Here is a 12961-nt window from a genome sequence, read left to right as displayed (position 1 = left end):
GAGAGAGAGACAGAGAGACAAAAAGAGAGGGAGAGAGACAGAGAAAGAGACAGAGAGGGAGAGAGAGACAGAGACAGAGAGACAGAAAGAGAAGAGGAGAGAGAGACAAAGAGAGAGACAGATAGAGACAGAGAGACAGGAGAGAGAGCAGATGAAGAGGGTTGAGTAAGACATAGCCATTGATTTAGTTTATGGCACAAATGGGGGAGAGAGGAGAACATTTAAAGGGGGTTGTTGGTCGGGGCAGGGGGATTACAAACACCAGTATCCATTGCGAGTGAGGGGGACAGGTCTTCACAGCTGGAGGGCTTCAGGGTTCCCCTCAAATTGCAACCCCATTTTGATGCCAGACCCAGTGCACAGACAACATCAGTTTATGATCTCTGCACATGGGAAGGAGGTGATGACTTCCTCCCACCAGAGGAAGGAGCTGTGATTTATGGCAGGGATTCTCTAGAAGGGAAAGTCTGGTTAAACAAGCTTGGTAAAAAGCTCAAATCACAGCAAGCTCAGCATGAGTCAGTGAGGGGATGTGGCTGGCACAAAAACTGAGAAGGTCCAGGACAGGCAGCATGGTGTGGAGGCTAGAGACCTGGCCTGGGAGGCAGAAAGACCAGGGCTCAAGGTCTGCCTTTGACCCAGCCTGCCTGTATGAGTCACCTGAGTCACCTAACTTGCCAGTGCCCTGGGGCACTCTGTAGGTTGCAAAAAAAAATCATGCTGATCTGTGTTGGTGGAGAGACTTTAGAAATCACAAGCCTGGTGACCCCAAAATGCCCAACAAGAATGGGGGTAGTAAAAGGCACAAATGGATTCTGGACTTAGAAACCTCCTGTCTGGCATGTGATGGTCTGTCTTGGCACCTCATTCAAAAATAATACTGAAAGCATGGGACACATCCACAGAGAAGGTGCCAGGGAGGGGGAGGGGACTCAAGATCTTCTTACGTCATACCGCAATCAGTCGTGAAAATGTTTATTCAGAAGGAGACTCAAGGTTCTCATAGCTTCAGGGATTCATAAGGTGTGGCCTGAACGTGCCCAGAAGTGACTGCACTCCCATCCTATGCTCTGTGCATGCCCATGAAAGGAGCAGGGGGGAGCTGATTTATTCTGAAGACAGAAAGAGGATCAAAGGAGGATGGATCCCAGCTCACACGAGAAAGCTGCTTGTGACAGCCAGGGTGATCCAAAGTGATTTCTATTAATGCTTCAATTCAGCAAACTTCCATCTTCCCGAACCTATGACGTCCAAGGGAAAGTGCTTAGCTCTGGAGGCAGCAAAGCTGAAGCGAGAGACAGTGTGCTCCCTCCTGGAATAAGGGAGTGTGTGGGGTCATTCATGCCATAACATTCCTCTGTCTCATTGGCTCGTGGGGTCCACCGTGAGGTCTGTGCAGGTGATCTGCAGCCTCAGACTGTCCTCAGCAGCAGCCTTGCATCTCCAGCTGCCTCTTCATCATGGAGCCCAACGGCCCATGGACATCTTACACTCAACGTCTCTAAAACAGAGCCTGCCTCCCAAACGTCCCCCTCCCCACAGTCACCCAGGCTCCTAACTCCATCCTGGATTCGCTCCTCTCTCTCCCTGCATGTGGCCAGTCTGGAGCTCCAGCATGCCAGTTCTGCTGTCACTCATGCATCCACAGCCTGAATTCATGCCCTCCTGGCCTTCTACCTGGGAAGAGGAGAATAAAGCATTGATTAAGCACTTACTGTATGCTAGCTACTGGGAATGCCAGAAGAAGAAAAGGAAAGACCGTCCCTGTTCTCTAGGAGCTCACATTCTACTGGGAGACGACAACATACAAGGTGGGGCTGAAAAGTTCGGGGGGGGGGTTCCCAAGACCAAGAGCGAGCAAAGCAATGGACAGCATCAGGAACTGAGCCATGCGGGCAGTCAGCCTGGCCGGCAGAGGCACTTCCTCAAGCCCAGGCCCTGGAGAGGTCTTGGTCAGCAGAGGAAGGTGCTGCCATCTTCAGCCTAATATGAGCAGTGGGACGGAGGCAGGACAGTAATCTGGATGATCAAGACCAGACATGGCTGAGACACAGAATTCTGCAGGCACCTTCTGGCTGGCCTTCCTGCCTCAAGCTTCTCCACACCCCACCATACCCTCTCCTCATCTACCAAAGTGGCTTTTCCAGCGTGGGTCTGATTACGGCACCCTTTGGTCAGTGAACTCCAGTGGCTCCCTGTTACACCTCAAAGCTCTTCTCTCCCCAGGCCTTCCTCACGTTTCAGCCTCCTCATGCATTGCTCCCTTCCACCCACTCAGCGATCCAGGACGACTGGCCTATGTCCTGTTCTCTGAATGCCGCCCTCCAGCTCCCATGTCCATTTCTTTTCAGCAGTTTTCCTCACATTCTGGAATGTTTCACCCCCTGACATGTGCCTTATGTTTTCCCTGACTTACTTCAAGGCTTAGCTCAAATAACACCTTTTGTAGGAGGACTTTTCCAGGCCTCACGAGCGCTAATGACTTCTACTTTCAGATGACTTTCCATCTATCCTGCAAATCTTGTATGTGCCTAGTAACTGCCATGTTGTCTCCCCCAATTACAGAGAAGGGATTGTTTTTCTGGGAGGTGGAGGAGGAGCTTTCTTTGTATTCCCAGAGCTTGGTGCCTGGCACATAGTAAGCATTGATTAAATGAAATTATTATGGCTGAACATATATAAGGGGCTTTGCAAACCTAAGAAAACTATATAAATGTTAGCTATTATGAAAAAAAGATGATTGTTGATTCACTGACTTGTACGATCTATTCAAGAAGGAGAGATAAGTGCATAATTGAGAAGATAATAGAAGACACCCTGGGATTTAGTGAAAAGCAAAGGCTGTATCAGACCTAGGTGGAACACTAGATTGAGTGTTTGACTTGGAGTCTGGAAGACCTGACTGAAAATTCAGCCTCAGACACTATCTGTGTGACCTTGGACAAGTCATTTAACCTCTGTGTGACTCAGTTTACTGATTTGTAAGATGAGAAAAATAATACTACCTACACCACCTTAAGATGTTGTGAAGATCAAAGAATATATTTATAAAGTGCTTAGCATATAGTTCTTGACATATGATAGACACTCAATAAATGCTTCTTTCCTTCCTTTCTTCTTCTTTCTTTCCTTCCTTCCATCTCTCCTTCCTTCCTTCCTTCTTCCCTCTTTCATTCCTTCCTTCTTCCTTCCTTCCTTCCTTCCTTTTTTTTCTTCTTATTACTTAACAATATGATGTCAGCCAATTGAGTGGATGAGATTTTAGTTTGCAGTAAGAGGCATAGCATCCAGGAATAAAGGGATGAACATATCAGAAGTACTTTGCCCTACTCTGACCATACTTAGAATATTGTGTTCAACCAGGTTTTTGGTGATCAGGTGAAGAGTGTTCACTTAAGGGAAGGCTGTATGCTGAAGAACCGTACGTTTACCCCATTTGAAGACTGCCTGAAAGTGCTATATATGTTAGCCTTGAGTGAAGAGAACAAAGGAGCAGGCCATGACCACTATTTTTAGTTTTATCCTTTGGAAGAAGAATTAGCCTTCTTCTGCTTGGATACTTAGGGCAGAATTAGGAGTAATGCACTAAAGCTTCAGAGAAGGAAATGTAGGCTTGCTTTTGGGGGGAAGGATGAATGACTGATCATTGAATGTGTTAGTGTGGGGATTTTTTTCCAGCATCAAGTGGACCAGATGGCCACTGAGGACTCTTACATCTCTGGAATTCTGTAAATCTGTGATTTTTGATGCCTGAGCTAGACATTAAAAGAATGGGGAGATTTCAACAGAAGACACTGGATAGAAAAACGTCATCATCCCAAGCATCATCACTCACATTTTTAAAATTCTTCAAGGTTTGCAAATCAGTCTATACAAATTATCTCAACTGAAACTCACAGCTGCCTTGTAATGGAGGGAATCTTATTGCCTTCCTTTACAGATAAGGGAGCTGAGACTTAGCTAAATTAAAGGACTTGACCAAGGTCACAAAGGAAGGACCTGAACCCAGGCCTTCTGACTCAAAAGTCAGTGCTTGTATCTTTGCACCGAGTGACTTCCTGTTCCCAAGCCCCTCTGAGATGCTGGGATTCCATTGCTGGTACACCATTCTATCCCCAGCCTTCTGACCCTGCACTATGATACAGAAGGTGGGGAGCATGGGAGAGGGGCCAGAATATTGGGCCTAGAATCAGGAGACCTGACCTCAAATCTACCTTCTTCTCTGAGCCTCAGCTTCCTCACCTATAAAATGAAGGGATTGGACTCTGTGGCCTTGCAGGCTGCTTCCAGTCTCAGATTTATGTGCCCGGCGTCCCCCAGACTACCTAGTCCCATTCCTGCTCCAGACCTTATTCGTGTGACCTATCTTCTCCAGACCTTGCTTTTCTCATCTGTAAAATGAGAGGCCTGTGCCCATTGGCTTCTTTGGTCCCTCCCTCCACTCCTAAGTAGCTATTTAGTATTTCTGGGTACACATGCCTGCAGCTCCTGGCCCCGGTGCAGTATCCACCTGGGCTGCCTTCTTGACACTCAGAGCTGTCGGTGCCTCCTCAAAGGGAGAGCCCAGCCCAGAAGAGTGTGTGGGGCTGGTCCCTCCTGAGCTGCAGCAGCAGGACTGAACTTGGTAAACCCACAGTTCAGTTTTCCTAGCTGCAACAGGAGTTACTTGGATAGAATTAATGTCTTCATCTTTCCACTGAGGCTTAAAAACAACAACTAAACCTAGCTACATTTATCTCAGTGTAACGGGACAGAGAGAACATTGAAGCAGTTTGCCTCTGCCCTGCCTTTCTGTTTCTGGTGTCTGACAAGGAGCCGAGCATCCCAGAGCCCAGACAGGCTCCTTCTGGAGAAAGCAGACCTCCTCTAATCGATTCTTACACCTGCCAGTCCCTGGTACCTCGTAGTCACTGGAAACATTTCTGCAGCTGTAGCTTCTCCCATTTGATGGTCTGGCTTCTGGAATCCTTGAAGACCAATGGCCTTGCTATTGTATTTTTAAATAAAGAGTCTTCACTGAAGGCGATTGATTACCTGCACCCGCCACCTTTCAGTGAATTAAGTTAGTATCTTGCAGTTCATCATATTGTGAGCTCCTGCCTTAATTAATGAGGCAGCTGGAAAAAGAGAGCGTTAAACATTCTGTGGATGTGCCCGGCCCAGAACGCAAGGGGCATGATGCCTCGTCAGGGGTGTCTTTCTCTTTTTAATTCCCCTGCTGAAAATTCAATAATCATCGATTTAATTTTGTTAGAAGGATTCTTATCGCTTAGCCTTGTCTAAGAGACCGCATCTCTCTGCATTCTCTCTTATGTTCTATTTGGTGACTCTACCTTACCTTCTGAGTACAACGAAATGGTTGCCTTTTCAAGTGGATTGAAAGCACTTTGGTTTGCAAAGTGGTTTTGAGAAAGTGTCTCCTGTAAGAAAAGGAAGAGACAGATCAGGGAAGCCTTGGACTGAAACCTGGGGTGACGAGGGACTGTCAGGAGATAAGGATGCTTTGCTCTCACCAAATGAGGGTCCCAAGTGTGAATGGGATAAAATTGCAAAAACCCAAAGCTGCAATGCTACAATTTTGTTAACTGTAATGGACATGGAAGACCTGACTGCAAAGGAATTTGTATGAATATGGAAAATTTGGAGGGGGGCAGGTAGATTTGAAGTTGATAGAACTCATACCTGCCTTAAATTTGAATGAGGTTTTTGTGATTAAATAAAAATCTGTTAGGAACTCTCAGTAGGAAAGTGCCTCCTCTGATACAGATTAGCAATCCCTTTATGACTTAGTGACCAAGAGGTTCAATGACTTGTCCAGAGTCACACAGAAACTATGTATTAGGATCATTCATTTGGAGCTGGATGTGGTTTCCTTAGAGATGATCTGCTTCAGCCTCTTCATTCTATAGATGAGGAAGATGAGTCCCAGGGGCCACAGACAGAGGCCCGGCGTATATTGGAGACATGGCTTGAGCCCAGCCCTTCCTGACTCCAAAGCTGGGTTCATAGCTCCCGCAGCAGTGGTGTCAGATTGAAATAGAAACAGAACATTGCAGGAAACATATTGACTTAGAAATCCATATGTTAACATTATATCTGCTTTATTTTTATTTGTTTTGCTAAATGTTTCCCAAGTATGTTTTAATCTGGTTTGGGATGTAGCATGTGTTACCTGTGGACTCCTCAAGACTGAACAGATTTTCTGTCTGGAATTCAACCTGTTCCAAGATATTGTCCACCGTCCCGTCCCAATTCCAGAGCTGCACCTTCATTATCAGTCCTTATTCTGGCCAATTGTATCACTCCCCTTCCAGGTATAGACGCTCAGAAACCCTTGAATTTTGCGCTCAGATCGGGGCTTGAATTCTGCCTTAAAATGCACTAGTGGTATGACAATGGAAAAGCTAGTTAACCTCTCTGAACCTCAGTTTCCCCACCTGTAAATTTGAGAGTACAATAGCTTCCCTGTTGCAGGGTTAATGTGGAAGTCAAGAAAGATAATATCCATCAAGCATTTGGCAAACCTTAAAAGATTGAACTCTGAGTGTGGGTCCTGATTAATAGTGTGGAGCGAGCCGTGTGTCTTCTCTCAAGTTTTCTCCCCAAACTACTCCCCAGTGTTAGTAGAGATCATTTTGGGGAGTGCTTGAGGCAACTCTAATAGACATAAGCCTATTGCTAGCCAGGCCTCCTTGATTTTTTTATTGGTCATCTAGAATTGTCTGTGTGAATAATGGGGATAAAAATGTCTGTGCATACATACTGGAGAGGCTGGTGGTTAAACATTTACCAGCACACCCCTGTATTGTTCTAGAGACACAGTGAGAGCTGGGCAAGAAGATGGCAAATACTAGTGAAAATAGGTTCAGAGAGTAAAATCATCAACAGGCTGGAGGTCTGGTGCCTACAGACTGACAGTGAATAATAATGAAAACAATGGTGGTCGCAGTCACAGTCGCTGGCATCTTATGGTATTGTAAGGCTTGCAAAGTGCTGGACATAATGTATTTCATGTCAGCCTGACAATGCTCCTGAGATCATGGGATGGCCATGCCTCAATCTCCCCAGAAAGACCATCTTCCCTCCTCGATGCCTCCTCTTCTTCCTTCCCTGCTCATGCCCATGGTGCATCCTCTCACCAGCAGCCCAGAGGAGCTCATTCTTCTCTAGCATTTTGCTTACCCTCTCTGTTTTCCTCCCCCATCTCTTGCCTCTTGCTTAAAGCCCTTACAAAGGAGTAACAGAACATTAGATGGTCTGTGTGAACTCCGTGCTTGTAAGGGCTCCCAGCCATCCACCTTTAATCTTTTGCCCTTCTCTCTGAGCTTCTGGCTACAGTTCTACTCTGATGGAACGTTTTCCGAGTGAGCTGCAAGAATGCATTAATTTTAGCCTATGCTAATAAGAGAAGGATCACATAAAAGCCCCTCGTTTCTGAAGGGAGGCTGGAAGAGCTATTTTTTTAAATAGGTCTTCATACATAAATGCCTAATTACAGATATGTCAGGTGAAAAAAGTCATTACATCAAACAGTCAGCCAGCACTAAGAGAAAAGATTCTGTAACAACACAATTGAGGATTCATTCCTGAAATGGTGACATTTGGAATGAATGTCAAGAAGTGGGTACATTTAAGGAAAAAATAGATAATACTGCAAGAAAGAATTCTGAGTAAAAAAAATCAGAAATGTTAAAACTTGTAACCAGTTGTTATTGCTATTGTCTAAAGTATATTTCCTTCTGGAAACAAGATATAATTTATATGTTAATAGGTAAAGCTTCACTGGGCCATCCCTAAAACTGATGTGGATTTATTACCAGGGACTTAGAATCAAGAATATAAGGATGTGTTGAACTGAGGGACTCGTTCTAACTGCAAAGAACTCTTTATGTCATATCAGAACAGACTGGACTGTTGGAGTGTTCATTAAAAATAAATAGAACCGAGTTTAAGCTGATCTCTCTGCTTCGAGTCTCTCCCCCTCTCAAATCTGCCCCAAAGGTCATGTCTGATGATCAGCCCTCAGTTCTATGGCTCCCCATTGCCTCTGCCATTTCAAGTTTCCATGCGGATCTCCCTGCCCTCTTTCCAGCCTCGTTATACAACAGCCCCTCAGTGCATGCTATGAGCCAGCCATGTGGGCCCATTGGCTGTTCCTCACATAAGACAGTCAATTTCTCATCCTGATGACTTTGCACGAGCTGTCTCCCATGACTGGAACACATTACTTCCACACCTGTTTCTTGGAAATTCAGTTCTCTGAGCCAATCCAAGCACGTCTTGCACAAGGCCTTTGCTGGCCCCCATTGCAACCTCAGTTGTCGACCTTTCCCCTCCAAGTTCACCTGGAATCTCCTTTATATGGTAGTGAATAAGCATGTATTAAATACCTTCTATGCCTCAGGCACCATGTTACATACTGATGATACAAAGAAAAGCCAAAGACAGTTAGTTCCCACTCTCAAGGAACTCATGCTTTAAGGGAAGAGAAAGTGTGATTATTGAATGAGTTAGTCAGACCTGCATTTAAAGGCCAAATTGACAGATGAGTGAAGGGTGGACTGGGGCTTGGAGAGATTGGAGGCAAGGAGACCGACAAAAGGCTAGTACGAGCTTGAGGTGATGAGGGAGTTCCCCAGTGCTGCTGGGGCAGAGGAGAGAAGAGGGCACATAGGAGAAATGCTGTGGAGTATAAGCAATGTAATTCAACAATCAGGTGAATGTGGGGGAGTAGAGAGTGAGGAGGTGATGATGATGCATTTCAAACCTGAATGATGAGAAAGCTTTAGGAAGAGGGAGGGGGCAGAGGAGGGAGATGAGCCCCACGTTGGGTATGAGGAGTTAAGACGTCTATGAGCATCTGGCTTGGATGCAGCTGGTGCTGCAAGACTGGAGAGTGAGAGAGAGGTTCAGGCTAGACTAGTCAGTCTGAGAGTTGTCTGCCTAGAGGTCGTGAGTGACTCCATGGGAACTAAGGAGTTCACCGAGGGAAATAGTGTACAGGGAGGACAGGAGAAAATAGGGTCCAAGAAAACTGGATAGTACCAGTTATATTTTATTATTGTTTTAAATATCATATAAGAAAATCTTTGTAAAGTGCTTCACAAATCTTAAATTACCACATGAAAGGCAGATACTGTTATTCACATTTAGCCAAATAGAAGCTGGGATTTTCCACATTTTTCAGTCTTAGGTCAGCCTTGTCTTTGGGAGAAGGAATGGATAAGCTGTGCAAGAACCATAAGCTTAATGTGGAATTTTTGTAGAGAAAAAAGTCACATTAAAACCTCTCTTTTAAAGCTAATTCTAAGTAACAATAATTATTTTCTTGTAAGATGCTAAAGTACTTACCAAAAATTCTAAGCTCACAAAATCTCTTCAATAGATTTTATTCTTATTCAAGGAATGCTGAGCTATTCTAGATAATTCTGACATTCCTTTATGGGATAAAAAGAATGGCAGAAATATTGTCCAAGCCACCACTTTGCATACGAGAAAACTGAATTCTGGAGAGATTAGGAAATGTCTTTCCCGAGTCCCCAATTATTCTTCTTGGCAGAATCAGGACTGGAACCCTTGTCCCTGGATTCTCATTATTTTCTTTCCCCTGTGCTACACTGCATTTTAGCCTTTCTTTCAACAGTAAAGGATTTCTTGGTATTTTTAAAACAAAACTGAGTAGACTCTGCACTTCAATGATAGCTCAATGTGGTTTCATTAAAGCTCATATTTTGACAATTGTTCAGAAGGCCAACATTTCATAATTAATAGATGTTCAGCTGAAAGACTGACCTTCTGAATGACTGGGCAAGTGCAAACTTAGAAAAAAATCCACTTTGGACTATTTATTGAAGCCTAAGAGCAGTTATCTTTTGGAATGAAGTACATCTTGGAACTGTGCCTTGGAAATTGGCTCTCTATGTGAGCATTTCACAAAGTCCTTTTAAAATAAAAATTCATGCTAAGTCTTCTATGTGAGTGTTATGCTAAATTTAAAATATGAAACTTTCTAAAAGGGCTCTCATCTACCTTGATCTCTGTCACATCCTATAAAGGGTCTTAAAGTTCAAACTTTGGGGAATCAGTTATTATCAGTTTTTTTCTCATGAATGATTCCTAAGTTTTCCTTCCTGACTTAATCTGAAAGTAATTGTATAAGCAGATTTCTTCCTGTCTTTTCTGCATTCCATTTTTGGGCCAGTTAGCCCAGTTGGTTAAAACAGTTTGTTAATGAGGGTAAGGTCATAGATTTGACATCATGTTGGTCATCTGTAGATTTCTCAAGAATACCACTAACTCTTCACTTCAAATCAATACCATTATGCATCAGAAATCTGCTGGATCAATATAAATGTATCTCAACCTGGTGTGGAAAAAAGAATACACAAGGGAATTGATTGTGGACCAGCAATATTATTTTCATATACAGAGTAAAGGATCCTCTTCATCAATATTTTTTAGATTCAATAGAAAAAAAAAACCTACTCATCTCCGTGCATTCTCCAGAAAACCCAGTTGCTATAACAGACGTTTCCCAGTTCATGAAAGACAATCACCCTTTTAGTTCTCTTTTCAAGCAACAGACACGATAATTTCTCCAAGTTTCAGGAATGAAAGCCATTCAATTCTGCAGGAAGGAATGGGAATTATATGTGAAACATTTGAATAGGAGTTGGTAAGCATGGATCCTAACTCATCCCTGTGATGTGTTCTGTCTTTAATTTACTTTGTGATATTAGGCAGAGCAATTTAACTTCTTTGATCCTCAGATATATTTCTTTTTTTTTTTCTCTGTAAAATAATGTGATTTTTGTCTTTGAGATACCATGAAATGAGAAAATATGAGTAGTGAAATTGTTATAAGGGGAGGTAATGTGATTGGTTTCATGGAAGAATGAGTGAATAAATGGATGAATAAATGAATAGATGGATGGATGCATGGATGCATGGATGGCTTAAAGAATGGAAAAGTATCTGTCAGGCATTTCCTATGTGCGTAGTACCATTGATATAAAGAGAAAGACAAGACAATCCCCACTCTCAAGACTTCACATTCCAGTGGGGGAGGCAACATATATTTTCAGCTATGAGTCCCAAGAAAATCATATTGGTCCTTAGGGTGCAACAAAAAATCAGAAAATTCATCTTCTCTAATATCATTTCCTTTGATAAACCACTCTTATATAGAATGCTGAAGCAATTGAAAATTCCATGGACTTTGGTGATATTTTTGTTTGTTTAGTGCTTCTGTAGGCTGTTCAAAGACTTCTAGGGATATGGGATTCACATTTGGAGAGGAAATTATTATGTCAAGTCAAGGATTGCTCCTCCAGTCCATGGTTTCAAGGTGTAGCGGCAAGCACCCCAGCGTCCCCAGGGTTTGCGGCCAACACAGGTTCTTGGATCTGCTTTGATAAAGGAAAGCAACTCAAAATAGGTTAACAAGCTTACTTTAATCAGTCAAATATGTATCATTTACCGAGTTCAGGGGAAAAAGGTCAGCACCCCAAACTTCAAAGTATACAGAATTATCAAGACAGAAACAGATCAAGTAGACAGATTTCCAAACTGTCCAACCATTACATCCATACCAAATCAACATCTGGGTTTCAACATCTGGGTTTTTCAAAGTCGAGGGGGGACTCTCAACAACGGCTTCCCAGAATCCAGATCAAATCACAGAACACTTCTCAAAGTGAGCCCCAAAACAAAGCTACACATCAGGGCTTATATAGCCTTCTCCTGGCTCAGAGAATATAACAACCTTATTGACCCACTGGCCAATCAAGAAGTATCTACTGAAAAACAAGCCTCCCACCCCAGGCTCCAGGTGCACTTTAGCCTAGGGGCAGGGAAGATCTTAAAAATTTATATTCCCATTACACAAGGCAAACTGAGAGCAGAATTGGTGGGGGAGGAGGGTTGAGAAGATTGATATTGCTGGGATTATTGAACTGACCAGCCCTGAATGGCTCAGCATTTGGTGCTGATGGTTTTATGGATGGAGAACCCTTCTCTTACTAGAGTGTGTCTCCTCAAGATGTGTATCTCATATGTGCTATCCATAAAAAAAGAACTGACTGTGCCCTGAAGAAATTGGTGAAGAGGAAAAATCTTACTCTCATCATTGCTTGAATAGTTACCCTCAGTACCAGAAACATGGCTCCTGGAACATGGTAAATACCTAATAATTACTTTCCATGGAATTCATTCATTCACTCTGAGATGGAAAGTTGGTAGGAGGGACTATTGATTTTGAACTACTTTTCTTGAAAGGCAATGGATTTATCATGTCTGGCTACATTTTTGCAAGGACATGTAAATGTAATCTGAAGCAGGAATGATTTGTATTATCTGCAGAACTGATATGTTCTCCACTTGGATCTCCTTCTTTTCTAGGCTGCTGACATCCTGCTACAGCATGGAGCCTATGTAAACGTCCAAGATGCCGTCTTTTTCAGCCCTCTACACATTGCAGTGTACTACGGTCATGAGAAAGTAAGCTGGTCATTGTGATATGTTCCAGATCTCCATTATATTGGTTTCTCTTAGAGAAGATGGGGTTAGGACCTCTTAAACATAAGATTTGGACATATACTTAGTAATGCAACTGGTTAGCATCCCTGTCCTACCCTCTCCTCTTCCCAGTAACTCAAGCTACTATGAAGCTACTGCCAGTCTTTTCCCATCCTTGCACAGGTCATTCAGTCACTCAATAAGCATTTATTAAGCACCTACTATATCCTAATAATTGTGCTAAGTGCTAAGGGTACAAAGAGAGGCAAAAAATATTTCCTGTTATCCAGGAGCTCCTAGTCTGATAGGAGAGACAGTGTACAAACAGCTGTGTACAAACAGCTGTGTACAAACAACTGTGTACAAACAGCTGTGTACAAACAACTGTGTACAAACAACTGTGTACAAACACCTGTGTACAAACAGCTGTGTACAAACAGCTGTG

The 12961-nt window shown here is 43.3% G+C and overlaps 1 protein-coding gene across 1 annotated transcript in view; it reads left to right on the top strand.

Annotated features, from left to right (window-relative positions):
- The window catches only part of LOC138165142 (serine/threonine-protein kinase TNNI3K), a 369986-nt gene that overhangs the window by 87789 nt on the left and 269236 nt on the right, over positions 1-12961 (top strand). The window contains exon 6 of the mRNA XM_069093295.1: positions 12400-12498. Coding sequence (XP_068949396.1) covers positions 12400-12498 — 99 coding nt within the window. The remainder of the gene's footprint in view (positions 1-12399; positions 12499-12961) is intronic.

The sequence above is a fragment of the Petaurus breviceps genome, unplaced genomic scaffold (assembly GCF_028583685.1).
Source record: "Petaurus breviceps papuanus isolate PSGF00001 unplaced genomic scaffold, PetGlider_PUasm1.0 208, whole genome shotgun sequence".
Taxonomy (NCBI): domain Eukaryota; kingdom Metazoa; phylum Chordata; class Mammalia; order Diprotodontia; family Petauridae; genus Petaurus; species Petaurus breviceps.
Note: the sequence above shows the minus strand (reverse complement) of the source record. Positions and strands in the feature narration are given on the sequence as shown.